The sequence below is a fragment of the Solanum pennellii genome, chromosome 12 (assembly GCF_001406875.1).
Source record: "Solanum pennellii chromosome 12, SPENNV200".
Taxonomy (NCBI): domain Eukaryota; kingdom Viridiplantae; phylum Streptophyta; class Magnoliopsida; order Solanales; family Solanaceae; genus Solanum; species Solanum pennellii.
In genome coordinates, this window is record NC_028648.1 from 4,907,785 (window position 1) to 4,926,532 (window position 18,748).

The window sequence follows — 18,748 nt, forward strand, 5'->3', positions numbered from 1 at the left end:
GGTAGGGTAGGGGGTAAGGGTAGGGGTGGGGGAAAGAGTAATTTCACCTTCTACCTTTTTTTTTTAATTAATAGTGATCTAGAAATGAAATAATTCGACATTATTTATAGGGCGTTTGATCATGAAATAGTAATTTCAAAAATAACAATTATTATTTTTATAGTGAAAAATAATTTGAAGCTATGTTCGGCTATAAATATATAATAAATATCGAAGTTATATTTGAATTGATTTGAATAATTTGGAGTTAAAAAAAAAAAAAGAAGGTGAAAATAACTTTACAAAATTTTAAGATCGAAGTTATTTTCTAAAGTTCATAATTAATGGTCAAACACAAGGGCGGACCTATCCATACCTAAGGGGTGTCAACTGGCACCCTTTTACCGATAAATAACGTTATATTGGTTTAATAAATACATACACAAGTATTAATATAAATTAAAAATTTAATTAATTAGTTAAGGTGTTTGTAAAAATTCTTTCAAAGTACTAACTTTATGATTAAATTTTTTATTTTACAATCATATCCTGAGTCTGTTGCTAATTAAACACCCTTATAGTCTATGCTGGATATATGTAAGCATGTTATATGATGATAAATTTCTTTACTAGAATCATATATATGTTGCATGTTATATGATATTATTTATTTTCCAAGAGAATAAGATAGTTTGAGATTTATAAATTAATTGTGTAAAAAATATTTATACAATTAAGTAATTTTATTAGTTAATTATAAATAATTTTCTTGATTAGTATGAATTGATAATTTGACAAAAATAATAGTTATGGTGTTATTAGATGTTGAAATTAATTTTTAAGTGTAAAAATATACTTATAGTGTCATTATATGTACAACTTAATTTCTATTTGAAAATTCATTGATTCTAATTTTTGTATTTTATAATAACACATCGTTTATAGCCATTTTGACATGTATTTAAAATTATATATGCTGAAGTTATTTTTATTTTATTCAAAGATCAACTCAATTAAATACTATATCATATAAAATAAGATAAATTAATCAAAATAGCACTAATATTGAAAGGCACAAAATCAATCAAAAAAGTCGTTCGTAATCCAACAGTTTAAAATAAAAATCAACGAATTTGATTTAAGACTTCTATTTTATTTATTTATATTAAGATTAATTTTTAAATAAAAATATTTAAATTATCGACCTTGATGGTAATGCACAAGAAAACCCTCTCAGGTCACACGTTTATTCAATCATTTTTTTTTCCTATATAAAAAAAGACAACTCAAATATAGAAACTTTCTATTTTCTTTTTTCTTAAAAAAAGGAAAACTCAATTATAGTAAAAAATGAATCGCGCGAATACTCAATATAATTTAGCAAGACTCTTTTTTGTAAGGATGAAGATTTCTACACCAATTTTTGGCGTGTGTAACAATTTATAATACTATTTCTTCATAAATAAACAAAATTACGTAAGCTGAAATTTTTTCTTCATAAATAAATAAAAATACGTAATCTAATACTATTTCTTCGTTAAAAAAAAAAGAAATTAAAGTACATAAAATTAATACTCCCTCTGTCCTTATTTACTTGTCCATATTTCCTCTCTTAGATGTCCCTATTTACTTGTCCATTTTGACAAATAAAAAAAAAGGACAAAATTTTTTTTCCTATTATACCCTCATTTATACTTTTTGAAAATTTTTAAATTTTAATTCAATTCTTTTTGAAACCATATTTAATAAGGGTAAAATTGTAACTTCACTATGTTAATTATTATCATCTTATTATGTGTGTGTCTTTTCTAAAGTGGACAACTAAATAGGAACAGAGGAAGTACTTCTCTTCATAAATAAAAAAAAAACTGATAAAATCTATACAGTTCTTCCTATTTTAAATTAGACGAACTATTTTGATCTGCCTCTTCTTTGATCCGAAACTCCCAGCAAATCCTTGACTCATCGTAGAAATTATTTCAAGGGCCAAATACTCTCCACAAGACTTAGGTAAATTTGAGCCCCATCTCGAATATGTAAACTTTGTGCATAAATTCTATTTTTTGCAACTATTCTCCATTCTTTCTTTTCATCGTCATATAAGAACAATGGTGGATTCTTAGTCTCTGGAATTGACAATATATCTCCTTTTGGATTGGTGGTTGATAAAAAACTAAGAGATCGAGTTATATTTTTATATTCTAATGGTAACTCAATTATATGTTTCACCCATGGCTCAATTTCACTAGTACCATTAAGAATATATAAAGCAATTTTCCCAAAATCAAAATATACATGACCTAAAATTGCAACTTGTCCCTTTGTTTCTACTAATATTGGAGTAAAATCACACCACCTTAATGGCCATTCTTTTGTAGGGAATGGAATCCTTCTAATAAATTTTTCATGTCTAACACTGAATGCAATTACGTTACGTACGCAATTATTTATGAAATAAATAACTCCGTCTATGCAAACACTATTCTCAAACATGGGGCGAAAATTGATCCAACCATTAATTTCTCTCCACGATTTATCTATCCCAATGGTGAAAATCGAATACATCACCTTACCACTTTCAAAGATTATTTCTTCCTTAAATACTTTATGTGTTTTGGTGGTAGGATCAAAACCAATGGCGTAAATCGTCCTGCTGTAATGTTGTTGACGAGGAAGAAAGATGTGTTGTTTTATAAAAGGATTGCAAATAGCAATATCTCCATGATTGTTCCATAGACAAACTAGGCCATTGGTTGATTGCATGTATTTAAGATTTCGAAAACATGATTGATCTAAGTATTCAAGGGGACAAGTAGATAGGTCTTCATCAGTTTTTGATAATCTATAATATTCCATTCTTAGACGATTTATGAAGAATTCAGTCATGTAACTTTTTTGATGTGATTCAATGAATGAAGGATCTGATATAAGGGAGTTAAAGGATTTAGAAACGCACTTAAACTTCATTAGAGACTTAGCAGGAAGTTTTTTCAGAATTTCACCGATGAGTTTGTCTGGGAGACATGCGAATATATAGTTGCACTCTTCCATGAATATTTGATTGTGATTTGATGATAGTAAGTGAAAAATAACCTAAAGAATGATATATATAAGGACTAGTTTTAAGTTTTAAGTTTAAAAGTTACTATAATTAGGTACACTCCGTATCATTGTAGGACTAGGACACACTAAAAGTTTATTAAGTTATTTTTAGAAACGGAGAAATGAAACGTCATCCGAATACATCTGCTTTTGAGTATGTGAGAATCTAGACAAGTTTAATCCTCATGGAGAAGAAAAAAAAATACTATCATTTATTTTTCTTATAATAAATATAAGTGAACCTTGAAGGAAGCCTTAGGCCCCTGAACCAGCCAATCGTCGTTTGGTGGCGTTGGAGACGGAGACGTGACCGAGCTTGTCTGCTTCGGAATGTGGTGATCGTTCTTTGAGAGGCATATAGTGACGCATCCATACACCAGTATACACCTGAAAGGCGGAAGTTTTTAAGACTATCGACTTAGCTCAGGGATATAAGTAGACTCCAGTAAAGTAACCAAAACATTTTTGTGTCCCTAAAAACTCATTAGGTTCTATGTTCAGATGCAGACACAGTCGGGCACGAGCACAAGGGAAGACCCGAAAATTTGAAGATTTTGGATTAGCACAACCAAGTACTAAGGAGTTTACCATAAAATGTAATTTGAACAAAATCTAGTTACACCGAGATTGACAGTGATTATACCTGTGCGGGTCTCATAATCTTGGTATCAGGATCATCAAGGGACTCTTTCCAATGAGACAAGTAACCGGCCATCCGAGGAATTGCAAACAAGACAGGAAAGAATTCTGTTGGAAATCCCATTGCCCTAATTCATAAAAAAATAATTATTCATTAGAGTTATCATTCTTGATAATGAAAAGATTCATTTTAGTTTTTATGCTTACCTGTAAATTAAACCAGAGTAGAAATCAACGTTTGGATACAGCTTCCGTTTTACAAAGTACTCATCTGAGAGTGCAGCTTTTTCCAGAGCAACAGCAACCTGAACGTAGTATGAAGGAATGTGAGAACCATATTGGATCATTGAGCGGAAGTAGTCCATATCCCATCATTACATTCATGCGAGGATTTATAGTTGAATAGATCTAACCAGCATGCCAGATACAGTAAATCTGGGTGGTGGCATCAAATGCGCTATGACTGTGTTACCTACCACAATACTTGTAGCCTATCTCATCTTCTGTGAAGGCATTTTTCTCAATTATGACATAAATTTCATATTTCAGAGAAATGAGATTCTACCACCTATTCCACATATTAACTAGTGCTTACAGGCACACTCGATGCCATTGTAGGATAGAGATGTACTCAATACCCAATGTGCTTGAATCTCCGACATTAAAAAAATAAAGGAGATGGTCCAGTTAAATCAACAGTGGAGAACCCCAGAGAAATAATTTTAGCTACCTTAGAAGATCTGATTTTTGTTAATTTTAAAATTGCTGGAAAAGGAAGAACAAAGACTTCATATGGATGCATAAATAGTAGGGAAGGAAGCTTGATGGCTTTCTGAACAACAAAGAAAAAGTGATGCTGCTTTCAAATAACCGAGGAATCAAGAAGAAACGATTTTACTGGGCTTGTTTAAAGGTAACCACAGAAGAACGTACTGGGAGAAGGTTTATTACTGTTGTAATTGTGATTTAGCTTAAACAACTGATATTCAGTTTATCAGCTTTTTATGAAACTGAATTTAAACAACATCTGAGGGTATAACCTTATTGGAGACCAAGCCCAACCATCAAGTATGCAGTGCACATATTGTATTTTAAGCATAAATGCAACAAACTGAGAGTAGTTAGCTTTCTTAAACTTGTTTCTTCTGGCCGTACTGCTGAAATAATTGCGCTTATTTGCAAAACGAATTGACATTCTATTCAAAATAGAAAAAACTTTTCCAATTTCCACAAAAAGCTTTTCAGTCAAACACCATTAGAGAAAATTCAGTTATTGCAGAACACTTCCGGAATTCCTTTCAACGTTTAAATCAAAAACTATTTTCTAGTGGTATTTGGTTGAGAGAAAAATAGACTTTGTTTCCTAAACCTTTGCATAACCTAGAAAAGATTTTCCAGAAAAAAAAAAGTTTCAACTGTTCTTGAAACAAACTCCACTATATTAGTTTTAGAACCAATTTTAATGTTTTAGGTTCTTCTGAAATTCAAGAAAATATGGAAGTCCATGAGGATAGCTTAAACATTCATGCTAAATATCCTGTTTCTTCTAGAATGCTGGACAAAATTATTTAAATGGAACGTATCTTTTGGGAACACTAGATGGACCAAGAAAAATACAATCCTTTTAGCAGCAGAGACACCTTACCTCAATTAAAGGATCGCGACCCACAATAGAAAATACTTCATCGGCCAGCGTCTTGATGACTTTTGCTCTGGGATCATAGTTTTTGTAGACACGGTGCCCAAAACCAGACATCTTTCGTTTCCTGAAGAATTAGAGGTACAAGGAACTCAAATGGTCAAAAATGAATTAGATAATCCTGGACTTTACAATAATAATTATCAGAAAATAAGCACCTGTTCTTGACACCCTCAAGGAACTCTGGAATATTTTCAACACTTCCAATCTCACTGAGCATCTTCAGCACAGCCTGTAAACCATGTACATCATTATCAAGCATAATATAACACCAGACAATGTTATCTGAGAGACATAAACATAGAGAGCTCATAAAAGATGAAGCTCCTCTATATACTCATTACTTGCTATAGCAACATTTTACCTCATTGGCACCCCCATGGAGAGGGCCATACAAAGCTCCCACAGCTCCTGCTATTGCTGTGTATACATCAACCCCACTGCACACAACCATTGGTGTATAAGTCAAAGTAAATCTTAGTGCTATTGTCTGTGCAACAAAGATGGCTACCTTGAAGCAAGATGACGTGCCGCAGCTGTAGAGCAATTCATCTCATGTTCTGCATGTAATATGAAAAGAATATCGAGCACACGAGCAAGTCGGGGATTGGGTTTGTAAGACCTATTACCTCTGCAAGTTTAAGTAAAAAAGCTTTTCATTTGCTGGGTATGAAGAATTGAAGCTGAATGTGATGCAAATGTAACAAGATTCAAAATAGTGCACAGAAATGTTGATTTTTATGATAAGCCACAGTATATACAACGATGCCACGGCTAATTAGAACCAGGATCGCTACCTCTATCCTTTTTAGGGATCACTCAGAACTTCACATACAAAATAAAGCAAAGTAGAGAAATAGAACATACAATGAATCTAGCATGTACAAGAAGTTCTCCGCATATGAGAGATTGTTGGATGGAAGGACAGGTGGCCTGCCAGCCATTCTTAAGTAAGCAGCTGTAGCAATTGTAGGTGCCTGCAAATACAAAAAATAAATGCTTATTACCACTGGATACCATTACATTCATTTAGACAACGATCACAAAGCCCATACATCAAAGTGATATCATAGTTCAAAACTCTTAGAAGGTTTTAGGCAATCAAAAGAAAAGTTTGAATAAAAGGAAAATAACCTTGCCAAGGATCCGAACTATTTGTTTATCTCTCACTTGTTTAGACTTGTATATATCCTGCCCCTGAGTGAACAAATATACAAATGATCAGAATCATGAAAAATATAATGTTACAATCCAAAAGCTTGATGGCGAATAACCATTAAAGTCGGTCAAACAAGGGGAGAACACTGAACAAGAGTTATCATTGCTCTACTTCGGAAGGCGAATCAATTTATTCTCTCTCGACCCTCAGCTGAGAATCTTGGCCACTTAATGAACCAAATACAGAGTTCAGAAAGGGCCTTTAACAATATTTCTTTGACATGGACTAGTGAGAAGGACAAGAGGAGCAATTTATGTTGTACTCCAGGAAAGACTTCTTTAACTTATAAAAGAAGCTAAGCAGTGATCCAAAGAGGGGAAGGGGGCCAGGAAAGATATATAACTGTTCAACTTTGTGTAAGAGATACTTGTCCTTCCCCATAGAGATTGCCCTTAAGATTTTCATCTGAACTATTTAACTTATTCAACTTGAGCTATGTGCGTACAAATAGTTTATTTTCCATTTGCAGAATGAAATAAGAAAAAAGAGTTAGGATATGTTCCCAGATTCTAACAGCCATGAAGTGAGCAACACTAGTAGCTCTAACAGATGCCCACCCTCTTGCCAACTACAAAGGACCTTTAGGTAGGGACAACAGAGAGCAATCTAAACTACAGTATGGAATTTGAACAGAAAAGAGGGTTTAGTCGAATGACTGCACCCATATCCCTCAAAAGAAAACCATGGACAAGAAATAAAACACACTTCTTCAGAAAATATATGAAAACAAAACTGTTTAATTTTTTAAACATTTCAAGGTGGCAATGATATTGTTTCATTGAAATCTTTATTCCACTTTCAGTGCATAATTAGAAGCTAACTTTCAGGTTATAATTCACATTATTTTCAGATCTCGGAGAGAAACCTAGACAAATCTACAGAATCATCACTGAAAACCTACACTGAACTCTCTAAAAATTTAGAAGCTAGTAGTCTTATCGGTGGTAAGACAATGATAAAGCAGTATCCCTTAATTGGAAAAGAGAAGCTACGTTAATTTCAGGGAATCAAAATGAGATCAGGGGGCATCTGAAGCAATGATATATAGGTAAAACAAAGGAACTTTGACTACAGAAGATATCTCTCAAACCGTTCCTCATGTGATGCATCCTAGCAAAAAGAGAGAGAAGTACAGAAGTTGGAAAAATTGAAAATGTTGCTTACTCTCAGAGCTGGATTTGCATCAGGATGAAAAACGGAAAGAGCACTCATTGCACTGACAAGAACCCCCATTGGATGAGCATCATGTGGCATTGACTGTATGATATCCTGCAATACAAAATTTCAATTGTTCAGAAATTAAAGCAGGAACTCAACACTCAACCACATAAACTACAAAAAAGGATTGAACAATTGTTTAAACGACAGCGTACAGCCTTAAATGACCATAATTAGACAACTGGCATCACTATATACAAAGAAGCATCCTCCCCTTGCACTATCATTATCCTTCTACTAGTGAAGTGCGTTATCACTTAAAGCTAAGAGGATCACTGCAGTTACTTGGAAAATTTTGTCTGGGTAATACTATGGAGTGTTCTTAAAGTTGTGTCCAAAATAATGGATTCTTGTTATCAGGGAACTTTCCTTATATTATGAGGGCTAAACTGTATTATACTCCTATATGAGGATCTTTCATGTATATTATTTGCAACCAATAATACAAACTTCTTTTCTCTTCTCTCTTTTTATATGGCATCAGCATCTCCTCCGTGTTGGTAAAGATTGCAGCAGTTACTACCTACAGGGAAAAGGCTTCCTTATTCTCATTGTGTACTGTTCTGTCTTCTCAGACCAATTTGGCAATGTGGTGAGCAACCAAACATTTATGAAATGCCAATGGTGTTACAGAGGTTTCATAATATGCCAAGACCATGAACTTCTTGAGAGAGGAGAACAAGTGCAGACAATGCCGAATAAGTAAAGAGACACCATAAGTTCAGCATTTAAGTAAAATTCAAAGCTTTTCATCTTTCCTAAATCATGGGAAGCATTAGCGAGTGACGAATCTGAATAAAAACTAACTGAAGCTTTCTTAAAAAACTAAAATATGAGCTCACCAAGAGTCCTTGTGGAACTGCTGAATGTTGTGACACTGTGAACTCCCAGTCTGCTAACTGATTCTCAGATGGTAAATTACCATACACTGAAATTTCAATAAACACAAATGAAAATTTTAACCAGCAAAGAAGTTAGATGTATGGAGCAACATAGTTTTCCATTTCATTCTCCTTTTTTTGGTTGGAGGGGTGGGGGGAGGGACATTAACTTTCTCAGCATTAATAAAAGAAAGGAGTTTTCAATTATTTTACTGCCTTCCATTCCAATATGATCTTAATTATATTCAAATGTTACAGGTTTGAGTAAAAATCTATTGTGCTTATTTGTCATATAATATCAGAAAACACCTTTTGACAAATTTCCGAGATGGTATACTCCACATAGAAATCACTCTAGACACACACCATAAAGATGAATCTGCCAGCAAAGTAGAAATTTAAATATATACAAAATTATCATTAGAAACACTTACACAAAAGATATGCCACTTCCAAGAAGGAACTTCCCTCGGCCAGCTCTTCAATAGGGTAGCCTCGATATCTAAGGATACCGGCATCACCATCAATATAACATATTGATGACCTAACAGGTGCCGTGTTGAGATAGCCTGGATCATAAAGCTTAAGACCCTTATCATTCTGTCCTGTTGTTATCTGCAAAACAAATACCAAAAATTAACAAACATTTTCAGGAAAAGATACAAAGCAACATACAAGCATAACAAATTACTCTCTCTGTTCCTTTTTAGTTGTCATAGTTTCCGCTTTGAGAGTCAACCAATATGAACTTTGACTAAAGATATATTTGTTCATATTATTGATATGGACAAGATTGCAATTTGTAGTACTTTTCATATACTTTTTTGAATAAGTAAACTTTTATTCTAAAATATGATATTAATGTAATAAATTAGTCAAATTGACACTTGAAAAACGCAACATGACAACTAAAAAGGAATGGAGGGAGTAGCATAGATCATTAAACAACCACAAATAACATCCACTGAGTAACTGTGCTCGAATTTCGAAGATTACAACAAGAAAAACTCCCTTCTCTACCTCGCAACTCGCTCGCAATTAGTCTACAGGATCCCCACTCCTAAAACAATTACATACTATTCTATTGTGCATATGCCTCTAGGCAGAGATAGATACATCATAAAGCCATTCCCTCGCATTCTAGAAAAATAATCTAAAGACGTATATGTGTATTAAACTATACACGCACCGGTTTAAAAGTTTAGATCTGTCTCAACCTATAGGTATACAATTTCACTACCAATGAAAAGCATAACCGAGTTTGAATTTTTTTTAAAAAAAAACACGAAATATTTTACTTGAGCTAGCACAGTCAATAGTATTAGCTATAGAAATCATAAACGGAGATCAAAATTCAAATGGAAGAAAAGCACATCCGGAGATTCAGAATTTAATGATTTACCTTCTTCAAGTCGTTGGCTTTGATAGTGCCATCCTCAGAAACCTGAACCGGATACTTCTTACCGGTCCGTTCATCGATGATCGTCAACGCACCTTTTAGATTCCGCGGAGGTTCGACGCCGGAAACGGCGGAAACACCGGAAGTTTCTAGAATTTTAAAGGTTGTTAAATCGGAAACGTTGAGTGATGCTGCGAGATGAGCTGAAAGCACCGCTAATCTCCCTCGAGCAACTGATGAAGAATTTCCGTTCTCCATTAAAATGCTTCTTAGAATTTTTAAATTTTTTTTTCAATGTTTGATCTTAGAAAATAGAAATGAATTTGATTTTGTGTTTCGTTGTTTATTTATATTTGTGTGAATTTATTGATCTTTGTTTTCTGCAAATTCAACATTGATTAGTAATTTGTGGTGAATTACTGGGAAAATGGTCCGATCTGACTTCTTCTCTTTTTTGCAAACGTGGCAGGGGTATTTAATTATGTTTATCCAAATATTTATTTTAATTTATACACAAAATAATCGAGTAAATAGAAATTTTAATCAATTTTTTATCATGTTTAAAAAATTTAAAATAACATTACACAATTAGTTAAAAAATATTAAGAAACTCTTATCAAATTAACTTTGAATTCACGAGAATAGAAATACATTTAATTAAATTTAAGTGTTTTGTTAATGTAGTTTAGCTTCTTTAATGTCATATACAACGTGTTAATCTGACCAATTAATTCCTTAATCTGCTCATTATTTATTAATTTTTTTGTTTTGGGAAAATTTTGGCACACGATTTAATTTAGTGAACCATAATAGAATAGTATTAAAAATGTTTTTTGTGCTTGGAGTATTATTTATATATATTTCTTTTTTTATATATAAGAAAGGAAATTCACAATCACTATTTTTTTGGAATATATTAGGTAAAATTTTTGTTTTTATACAATAGTTTGTAAACTACATGTGAGAGGTAACTTGCACTAAAACTCGACCTAGAAGGTAAATTCTTTATTTTCGCTTGGAAGAGATTTCAAACTTGAGACATTCAATATGAAATTATATTTATTCGTACATATAGGAAAAAATAAATTGAAAATTTTGATCTAAAATGAATGAGATCTTTGAATGATTATAGATTATTTTAAGTACAAATTAAATAATAAAATATCACGTAAAATGAAACGAGGAATAATTTCATAAGTAGTGACGTAACGCAGCGATTATCTTGGGATGCACAAATAATAAACGTTTCGTGGATATCATATCCTACTCTCTTATTGGGTGGGAAAAAAGATTAAATATTTATCGTCTTGTACTAATTTCTCGCACGTTTCCCAAGAGGTTGTTAACGACATTATCGCCAAATAAAAGAAGAGATTTTTTTTTTAATTTTTTTTTTAGCTTTTATCTTGACTCCTTTTTTGTTTCTTTTTTAGCTATTTCTAGTGGAACCTTTTGAGGCCCAATTATCCTTTTCTTTTGGGATATTTGTACGGAATAACAAATTAATAATTTAAAATAAATGGAGCAGTTATTGTTTGATTTATTTGTGTCTTATAGCAAATGTTTGTTAGTCACCTCTCTCCCTAAACTCTCGCTCGCCACTCTCTCTCTGCTCGCCTCTCTCGCTTTATAGAACAGAAGTGTATAAATTGTGATTCTGTTTGTATAAAGCGAGAGAAAATTGTATATACACATACAAAAACATATATTTTCGTGTTATACACTTAATTATACAATATACAAACATTTTACTTCGATTCAATTATATACAAATGCAAATTTTAAACAGATATTGCAGCGAAAATAGGCCAGCAAATTGTACAATTGAGGCGAAATACAATTTTCTATCACTTCATACAACAGAAGTGTATAAATTGTGTTTCTGTTTTGTATAAAGCGAGAGAAAATTGTATGTACACATGCAAAAACATATATATTCTTCCTATATACTTATAATTAAACAATATACAAATATTTTACTTCGATTTAATTGTATACAAATGCAAATTTTATATAAATATTGCAGCAAAATAGGTCAGCGAATTATACAATTGCAGCAAAATAGGCCAGTGAATTATACAGTTGCGGCGAAATAGGCCAGCGAATCATACAATTGTATATGTATAGCGAACTATACATTTATATGTTTGTTATGGAGCACGATTATGCAAATTTTGATATAGCATACAAATATGATTTTTTTTGTTTCCTATATGTGAAAGTTATCCTTTTTTTGGTTTCTTTTTGTGCTATTTCTAGTGGACCTTTTGAGAACCAAGTATCCTTTTTTGTTTATTTTTGCTAAAAATTAAATGACATATATATATATATATATATATATATATATATATATATAACTGTTATGAAAAATTAGTAATAAATAGCCCATAAATAAATAGTATCTCATAGACCAAAAAAAAGAGCACAAATTAGCCCATATTAACCGACGGCATAGTATTAGTTTTTTTGTTTTTTAATTTTTCTTGTGAAACTAACCACCACACACTATTCAATTTTTATTTAACATAATTAGACATATAAATTTATGTTATCCACTACAGTGGATACATTTTCAAAAATTATATATTTTATGTATCCAATCATTTATAATAGGTAAACAATTAACTAAATTATCTTTTATCACATGATTGAATTTTTATCATGTGGATAAACAATCATGTATACAATGCATTCAAGTATACATGTTTGGTGTATTCATTCACTAAAAATGTAAATATTGAATCGAATATTCTTTTATTACTTGAATGATTCTTTTATTATTTGAATGAACAATCGTGTATACAAAAATTTATGTATGCATACATGTGTATTCATTCACTAAAAATTTGTATAGATTGCAGTGTGTAAATGAGGATTATACTTGAAAATTAAAATGTTCAGTATTACACAAGTAAAAAATATTCAATGTTAGACGATTTATCACTTTCTATAATCTTTCTCCTTCTAGCAACCTCAACTGGAATAACACTTTTCTGAATTTTTTTTATCAACAGCACCAACCGATTCATATTGTTTACCTTTAAAATTATCCTTACTATGAATCGGATACTGCGAAGAACTTGCATGACTAAAAGTTGAAGTTATTGGTGGAGATTCAACAAAATCAGAATCATAATCTCTTTTTTTAGGAATAGTTTTTGAAATTTTTTTCTTAACCATGACAATTGATACCCACAATTAATTACAATCTCCTTAATTTTCGGTCAAATATAAAAACTTTCTACTTGAAAAAATTAAAAACCAAGAAAAAAGTTAACTACAATATAAAAAGCGAAAACATACAAATCTTCTAGAGAAGATATAACATCAACTTTTAACACTTTCGTATAAAAGGATTGAACAAGAATGATCTAAATGTTTACATTATCAATAAATATTCACCAATCAAAGAAAACATGTATATGAGAAAAGAGGAGAAAAAAAAGGGGAACAAAGTCCTACTTCCCTTTCAAATTGCTACATGTTGTCACTAGTTTTAAAAAATAATTAATTTAAAACTAAATTACTTCTTATATATTAACGTGGGCGGGCCAAAATATGTCAATTAATTTTTAAAAAGGAAAAATTACATAAATTAATACATTTTAAAAAATAATTACTGATTTTAGCGATACTTTTTGTTTATTACCATTTATAGCAATGCTTTGTTAAATCTGTTATATGTATTAAAAGTGAATTATGTATGCAATATATATGAATTATATTTGTTTTTTGAAATATATCATGTTTGTTTGGTAAAAAATTGTCACATTGTATTATAAGTGTATTAAAATGTGTGATAAATGTATTATTCATCATTAAAATTTGTATTATATGTGAATAATAAATTGTTCTTTGTAATATGTATTAAACTTGTATTATAAATGAATTAAAAGTGATCAAGTGAGGTAAAAATATTATTGCTATAAATGGTAAATATTTTTTTATTATAGTATATTTATGTAAGTTTCCCTTTTAAAAATCTTTTTGTTATAAAAATAAAAAGAGGCTATATGTTGCTAATTAATTAAAAGAGAGTACATGTTGCGCCGTTTACATCTTACGTTTTTCTTATTTTCAATGTCACTGTTTATTTATAAAAATCTTTAAAGTCCATTAGTTCTTTAATATATTTGATCTGCATATTAATATATTCGAGTCAATATTTAATGTATCCGAGCTACATATTATGTATTCGATTTATTTTATAATGTATCGGAGCTAGTTTTTAATGTATCCAAACTACATATTATGTATCCAGTTTATATTATAATGTATCTGAGTTACTCTTTAATGTATCCGACCTACATATTAATGTATTCAATTTGTGTTACTTTTAAGAAATTAATGTAATTACAAACTAAAGAGGGATAGATTGTAATTTCATATTGAAACAATGTGATTCCTAAAATTTATCCTTCTTTTGGTGTTATTTCTAGTGAACCTTTTGAGGCCCAAGTAACCAATTCTCACCGTTTATTATTATTTGTTCAGTATATTAGAAAAGGTACATAATATTAATTTTCTTTAATGTGAGTTTTAATTATTATAAATCTTATTAGAATTTAGATTTCGGATATATGTATTATGTGCGTTTGGATACATATATTTCAAAAATATGAGGTTATAATTATGTGTAATTTATTGCGGATACATTATATCCTAATGTATTCTCATGTATTTGACTCTCTAACTCGTCTTTCTCCTATCTTCCTTGCTTCTTTCTCTATGTATTTGTATTTTAGAATGTATTTGAAATAAATCTGATATTCATATACATGTATCTTATGTGATTTACAAGTATATGAGAGCAAAACTACATGTATCTAGATGTATCTAATTTACTATATATAATGAAGTTATTAATTAGTGAAACAATATGTAATTATTTCAAACTTTAAAGAGAAATAATAGTGAGTCCACACCCCTCATCGTTTTGAAGAATTTGATCAACATAGTTGTAGATATGCCAAAGTAACTCTTTCATATTATATTTGATATTATAACATGGAAAATAGAAGGTGGCATTCACACATAATAACCTACATAAACCTCTTAATATTGTAACATAGAAAAGCATAGAGAGGAAAAATAAACATTACTAATATTCAATCCACACACGATAAACATATACTATACATATGAAATCATGCATAGCGCGAGAAACTGATGAAAAGTGACGATTTTGAAAAGGGATTAACGGACTTGTGTGCTCAAGCTCTACCCTCGTTAGCTAACTTGAATAGATGTGCCTGAGCTGCTGCTGCTGACTTGTCTGAAGTAAGTGCTGAAACAAAACTATCCCTGACTTGTTTGGTAGTGTAGGTGAAACTTTTGCTAACCATGGAGTTCAATAATGAAGCTGTTCCTTCTCTGTACAGATCCCCGTATGCATCGGTACGAGAGTTTGAAAGTGCTTGAAGCAAGTTCATGTTTGAACCAAATCCTGGAACACTAGCCACACCAAATGAATTTCCTACCGTTCCCAACCAGCCAAATAAACCCCATATAAGCGTCGGGTGAGTCCTCCAGTAACTGCAATTTATAACATGTATAATTAGTATATGAATAACTTGTTTCTTTGGAATGCTTTTATATAGGTTAATTTTTTATTTCACTTACTTGCATGTAAAAGGTGGCGAGTTGGGGTCAATTGGGAAAACACCTGGAGCACTTGGAGTTCCGGGGTCAATGATAGGGGTAGGTGGTGTTTCAATGGTAGGTGTAGACGGGGTAGTAGGTGTAGGGGAAGGATAGTAACCACCACCCCCCGGAGTGCTTGGCGTGCCAGGGTCAACGGTAGGAGTTGGTGGTGTTTCAATAGTAGGTGTAGAAGGGGTACTAGGTGTAGGTGTAGGCGAAGGATAGTAACCACCGCCACCTGGAGTGCTTGGCGTGCCAGGGTCAATGGTAGGAGTAGGTGGTGTTTCAATAGTAGGTGTAGAAGGGGTACTAGGTGTAGGTGTAGGTGTAGGCGAAGGATAGTAACCACCACCCCCCGGAGTGCTTGGAGTTCCAGGATCAACGGTAGGAGTTGGTGGTGTTTCAATAGTAGGCGTAGAGGGGGTGGATGGTGTACTAGGTGTAGGAGTAGTAGGAGTAGGGGAAGGATAGTATCCACCACCTCCTGGAGTGCTTGGAGTACCGGGGTCAGGAGTTGGTGTACTAGGAGGGGTTCCACCTCCACCATGATGAGTTGGTGGAGACGGAGAATAACTACCTCCTCCATGCCCTCCTGATGGAGGGGATGGGGTAGGGTTATGATGATGGTGATGTTTATGCCCTCCACTAGGGGCCGGGGTACCACAATTCCCACCAGGTGATTTTCCTCCATGACCACCTTCTCCTGAACCATGAGACGGAGGTGTATGTGAACCTGAACCTGAACCTGAACCTGTCAATCATAAAATATACTACGAATATCAAAATGCTATATTTTATATATATACACTAACAATAACGTAAACAAGTTTATAACTTGTTAAATTATAGCAAGTAAACGTCGTCATTTGCATGTTACAACAATTGTATGTATAAAATTTTACCTGAACTAGGAGGATTTCCGGTACTCGGATCAGGAGAGTAATATGTCTTTTGTTCTTCAAAAGAAGCTCTAGCCATAACAGGAATGACCAAATTATGTATGAGCAATGCAGCCCACAAAATTAGAGATATTTGCTTGTAATTCCCCATTTTTGTTTGCTTCCAAATTAAAGAGACAACTACTAAGAGTGAAGTGACAAAAGAAAGGAGTTAGATGCATGTTATAAAGGGATAGTGAACACACACACACACAGAGAAAAGTAAATATGAGCAGATGAAAGAGTATGTGGTTAGTTGTGTATACTGCAGGTGCATTTAAGGTCTCATTTAAATCTTATACTATAGTGCTGTAAGCCTGTAATTATATATGGAGAAAAGTCTTTACATAACTCTTTAAAGTTCAAAATATTTTCCATGCTTTGATCACTTGTGGAATTGATGAAAGTTAACTTAGCTAGAAACTACTCTTTGTATACATTGCATGTTGTATTGAATATTTATTACTCCCTCCGTTTCAAAAAGATTGACCTAGTTTGACTTGGAACGGAGTTTAAAAAAAGAAAGAAGACTTTTTAATCTTGTGGTTCAAAATTAAAATTATGTCAAATGTACCAAAATGCCTTTTAATCTTATGATCTTAAACATGCCACGCGGAAAATTAAAGTTAAACTGTTGCCAAAAAAAGAAAAGGGACATTCTTTTTTAAACAAACTAAAAGGAAATAGGAACATTCTTTTTGAAGCGGAGGTAGTGTATATATCGGTGATGTTTTTTTGCCCCATGTTAGACATACTACTTATGTGTGTGATCCTACTAAGACCTTTTAATGTGACATAATTTAGGGTGCCCATGTTAGACACACTACATATGTGTGTGACTAGTAAAACCTTGTAATGTGACACAATTTAGGGTTTAGTTAGTTTAAGTTGCTTCGATTTTTTATTTTTGGTGTTGCATTAGTTTCGACACAATATGAGTGTAGGTGTAGAATTTGTACCGAGTTGTCAAGCAATTTTGGATATTTTTATCCAAAATCAATAGAGAAATTCGGGGCAAATAAAAAAATTTGTTATAAAAAATAGAAGCTAAGGTGAAATTAGAAAAAAAAATAGAGCACTATATATATATAGGTAGAAAACTCTGTCAGACCTATATGTTGTAAATATTTCACTTAATATCACATAAATCAGACATATAATTAACTCTACTTCAAAAAATCACATATACATAAAGTTAAGTTCATTCTAACACTTACACTCTCTCACTGAATAACCCACAAAATTCAAATTCTAATCCTTTTAAGTTATGATACGCAAATATAATGTAATCGAGCTTCATTTGTTCAAAAAGTATCAATTATATATACTACTTATATATTTATTCTATTTATTCAATTTTTTGATGAAAATTTTAGTTCCGATACTATTGTCTGTCTATAAAATGGTGGAAATGGCCAAAGAAGGACACGATATTAGCATGCATGATCATCATATTATAGTATTATTACTTTGTCAATTATCTATTACACATGATCACAAATAAAAGTTTGTTCTTACAAATTCAGTGCCACTTAATTCCACCCTTAATGTGCTTTATTTCTTGGGAAAATTAAGTTGTATAGATTTATCAAAATATAATAGTAAGAGTCAATAAATATATTTATTTTTTGTATTTTATATTCTTTTTATTCATTACATTTGTCAGTATTGATTTGGTATATTTCTTATAGAATAATTAAAAAAATGATATTTTATTGTATTACTCTTTAAATATAATAAGTTCAATGCTTTTAAAAAGTGACTATATTTAGGGTGTGTTTGGTACGGAGGAAAATGTTTACCATGGAAAATGTTTTCCTGGAAAACAAGTAGATTTTGGACTTATTTTCTCATTTTGGTTAATGAGTAGAAAATATTTTCCGAAAATGATTTTAGTGTTTGATTTATGAATGAAAAAATATTTTTGAGAGACATCTTTTATTTTTACTAGAGTAAAAAACAATTTATGAAATTGAAAATATTTTTTTAAAAACAAAATTACTATTTTATGGGGTGGGGGCATGGGGGAAG

At 31.7% G+C, this 18,748-nt stretch overlaps 3 protein-coding genes across 4 annotated transcripts; all 3 read right to left on the reverse strand.

Annotated features, from left to right (window-relative positions):
• Positions 1-1,769: 1,769 nt before the first annotated feature.
• On the reverse strand, positions 1,770-3,061 carry LOC114075240 (putative F-box protein At1g32420). The gene has a single exon (XM_027913712.1). The coding sequence runs from the start codon at positions 3,028-3,030 to the stop codon at positions 1,954-1,956; it is 1,077 nt and encodes a 358-aa protein (XP_027769513.1). The 5' UTR covers positions 3,031-3,061; the 3' UTR covers positions 1,770-1,953.
• A 35-nt stretch (positions 3,062-3,096) lies between these two features.
• Positions 3,097-10,579, reverse strand: LOC107007656 (citrate synthase, glyoxysomal-like). The gene is made up of 13 exons (XM_015206349.2): positions 10,140-10,579; positions 9,172-9,352; positions 8,699-8,784; positions 7,803-7,907; positions 6,554-6,616; positions 6,287-6,396; positions 5,931-6,050; positions 5,784-5,859; positions 5,578-5,651; positions 5,366-5,486; positions 3,928-4,025; positions 3,725-3,848; positions 3,097-3,468 (listed from the first exon to the last, which is right to left on the reverse strand). The coding sequence occupies exons 1-13, from the start codon at positions 10,392-10,394 to the stop codon at positions 3,337-3,339; spliced, it is 1,545 nt and encodes a 514-aa protein (XP_015061835.1). The 5' UTR covers positions 10,395-10,579; the 3' UTR covers positions 3,097-3,336.
• A 4,518-nt stretch (positions 10,580-15,097) lies between these two features.
• LOC107007420 (protodermal factor 1-like) lies at positions 15,098-16,896 on the reverse strand. Of its 2 annotated transcripts, none has more exons than XM_027913684.1 (3): positions 16,688-16,896; positions 15,759-16,530; positions 15,098-15,671 (listed from the first exon to the last, which is right to left on the reverse strand). In XM_027913684.1, exons 1-3 carry the CDS (start codon positions 16,827-16,829, stop codon positions 15,350-15,352), a joined length of 1,236 nt encoding a protein of 411 aa, XP_027769485.1. In that variant the 5' UTR covers positions 16,830-16,896; the 3' UTR covers positions 15,098-15,349. The 2 variants fall into 2 exon arrangements, with proteins under 2 accessions (XP_027769485.1, XP_015061528.1); XM_015206042.2 differs by having other exon boundaries at positions 16,682-16,895.
• Between the last annotated feature and the right edge of the window lie 1,852 nt (positions 16,897-18,748).

Coding starts and splice junctions, on each gene's coding strand:
- LOC114075240 (XM_027913712.1), bottom strand. CDS start 3,030: ATGGAAGAGTGCAACTATATATTCGCATGTCTCCCAGACAAACTCATC.
- LOC107007420 (XM_015206042.2), bottom strand. CDS start 16,829: ATGGGGAATTACAAGCAAATATCTCTAATTTTGTGGGCTGCATTGCTC. Junction 16,531..16,681: donor CGGAAATCCTCCTAGTTCAG/GTAAAATTTTAT, acceptor TATGATTGACAG/GTTCAGGTTCAGGTTCAGGT. Junction 15,672..15,758: donor TCGCCACCTTTTACATGCAA/GTAAGTGAAATA, acceptor TATAAATTGCAG/TTACTGGAGGACTCACCCGA.
- LOC107007656 (XM_015206349.2), bottom strand. CDS start 10,394: ATGGAGAACGGAAATTCTTCATCAGTTGCTCGAGGGAGATTAGCGGTG. Junction 8,785..9,171: donor GGAAGTGGCATATCTTTTGT/GTAAGTGTTTCT, acceptor TTGAAATTTCAG/TGTATGGTAATTTACCATCT. Junction 4,026..5,365: donor GTCGCGATCCTTTAATTGAG/GTAAGGTGTCTC, acceptor TACTACGTTCAG/GTTGCTGTTGCTCTGGAAAA.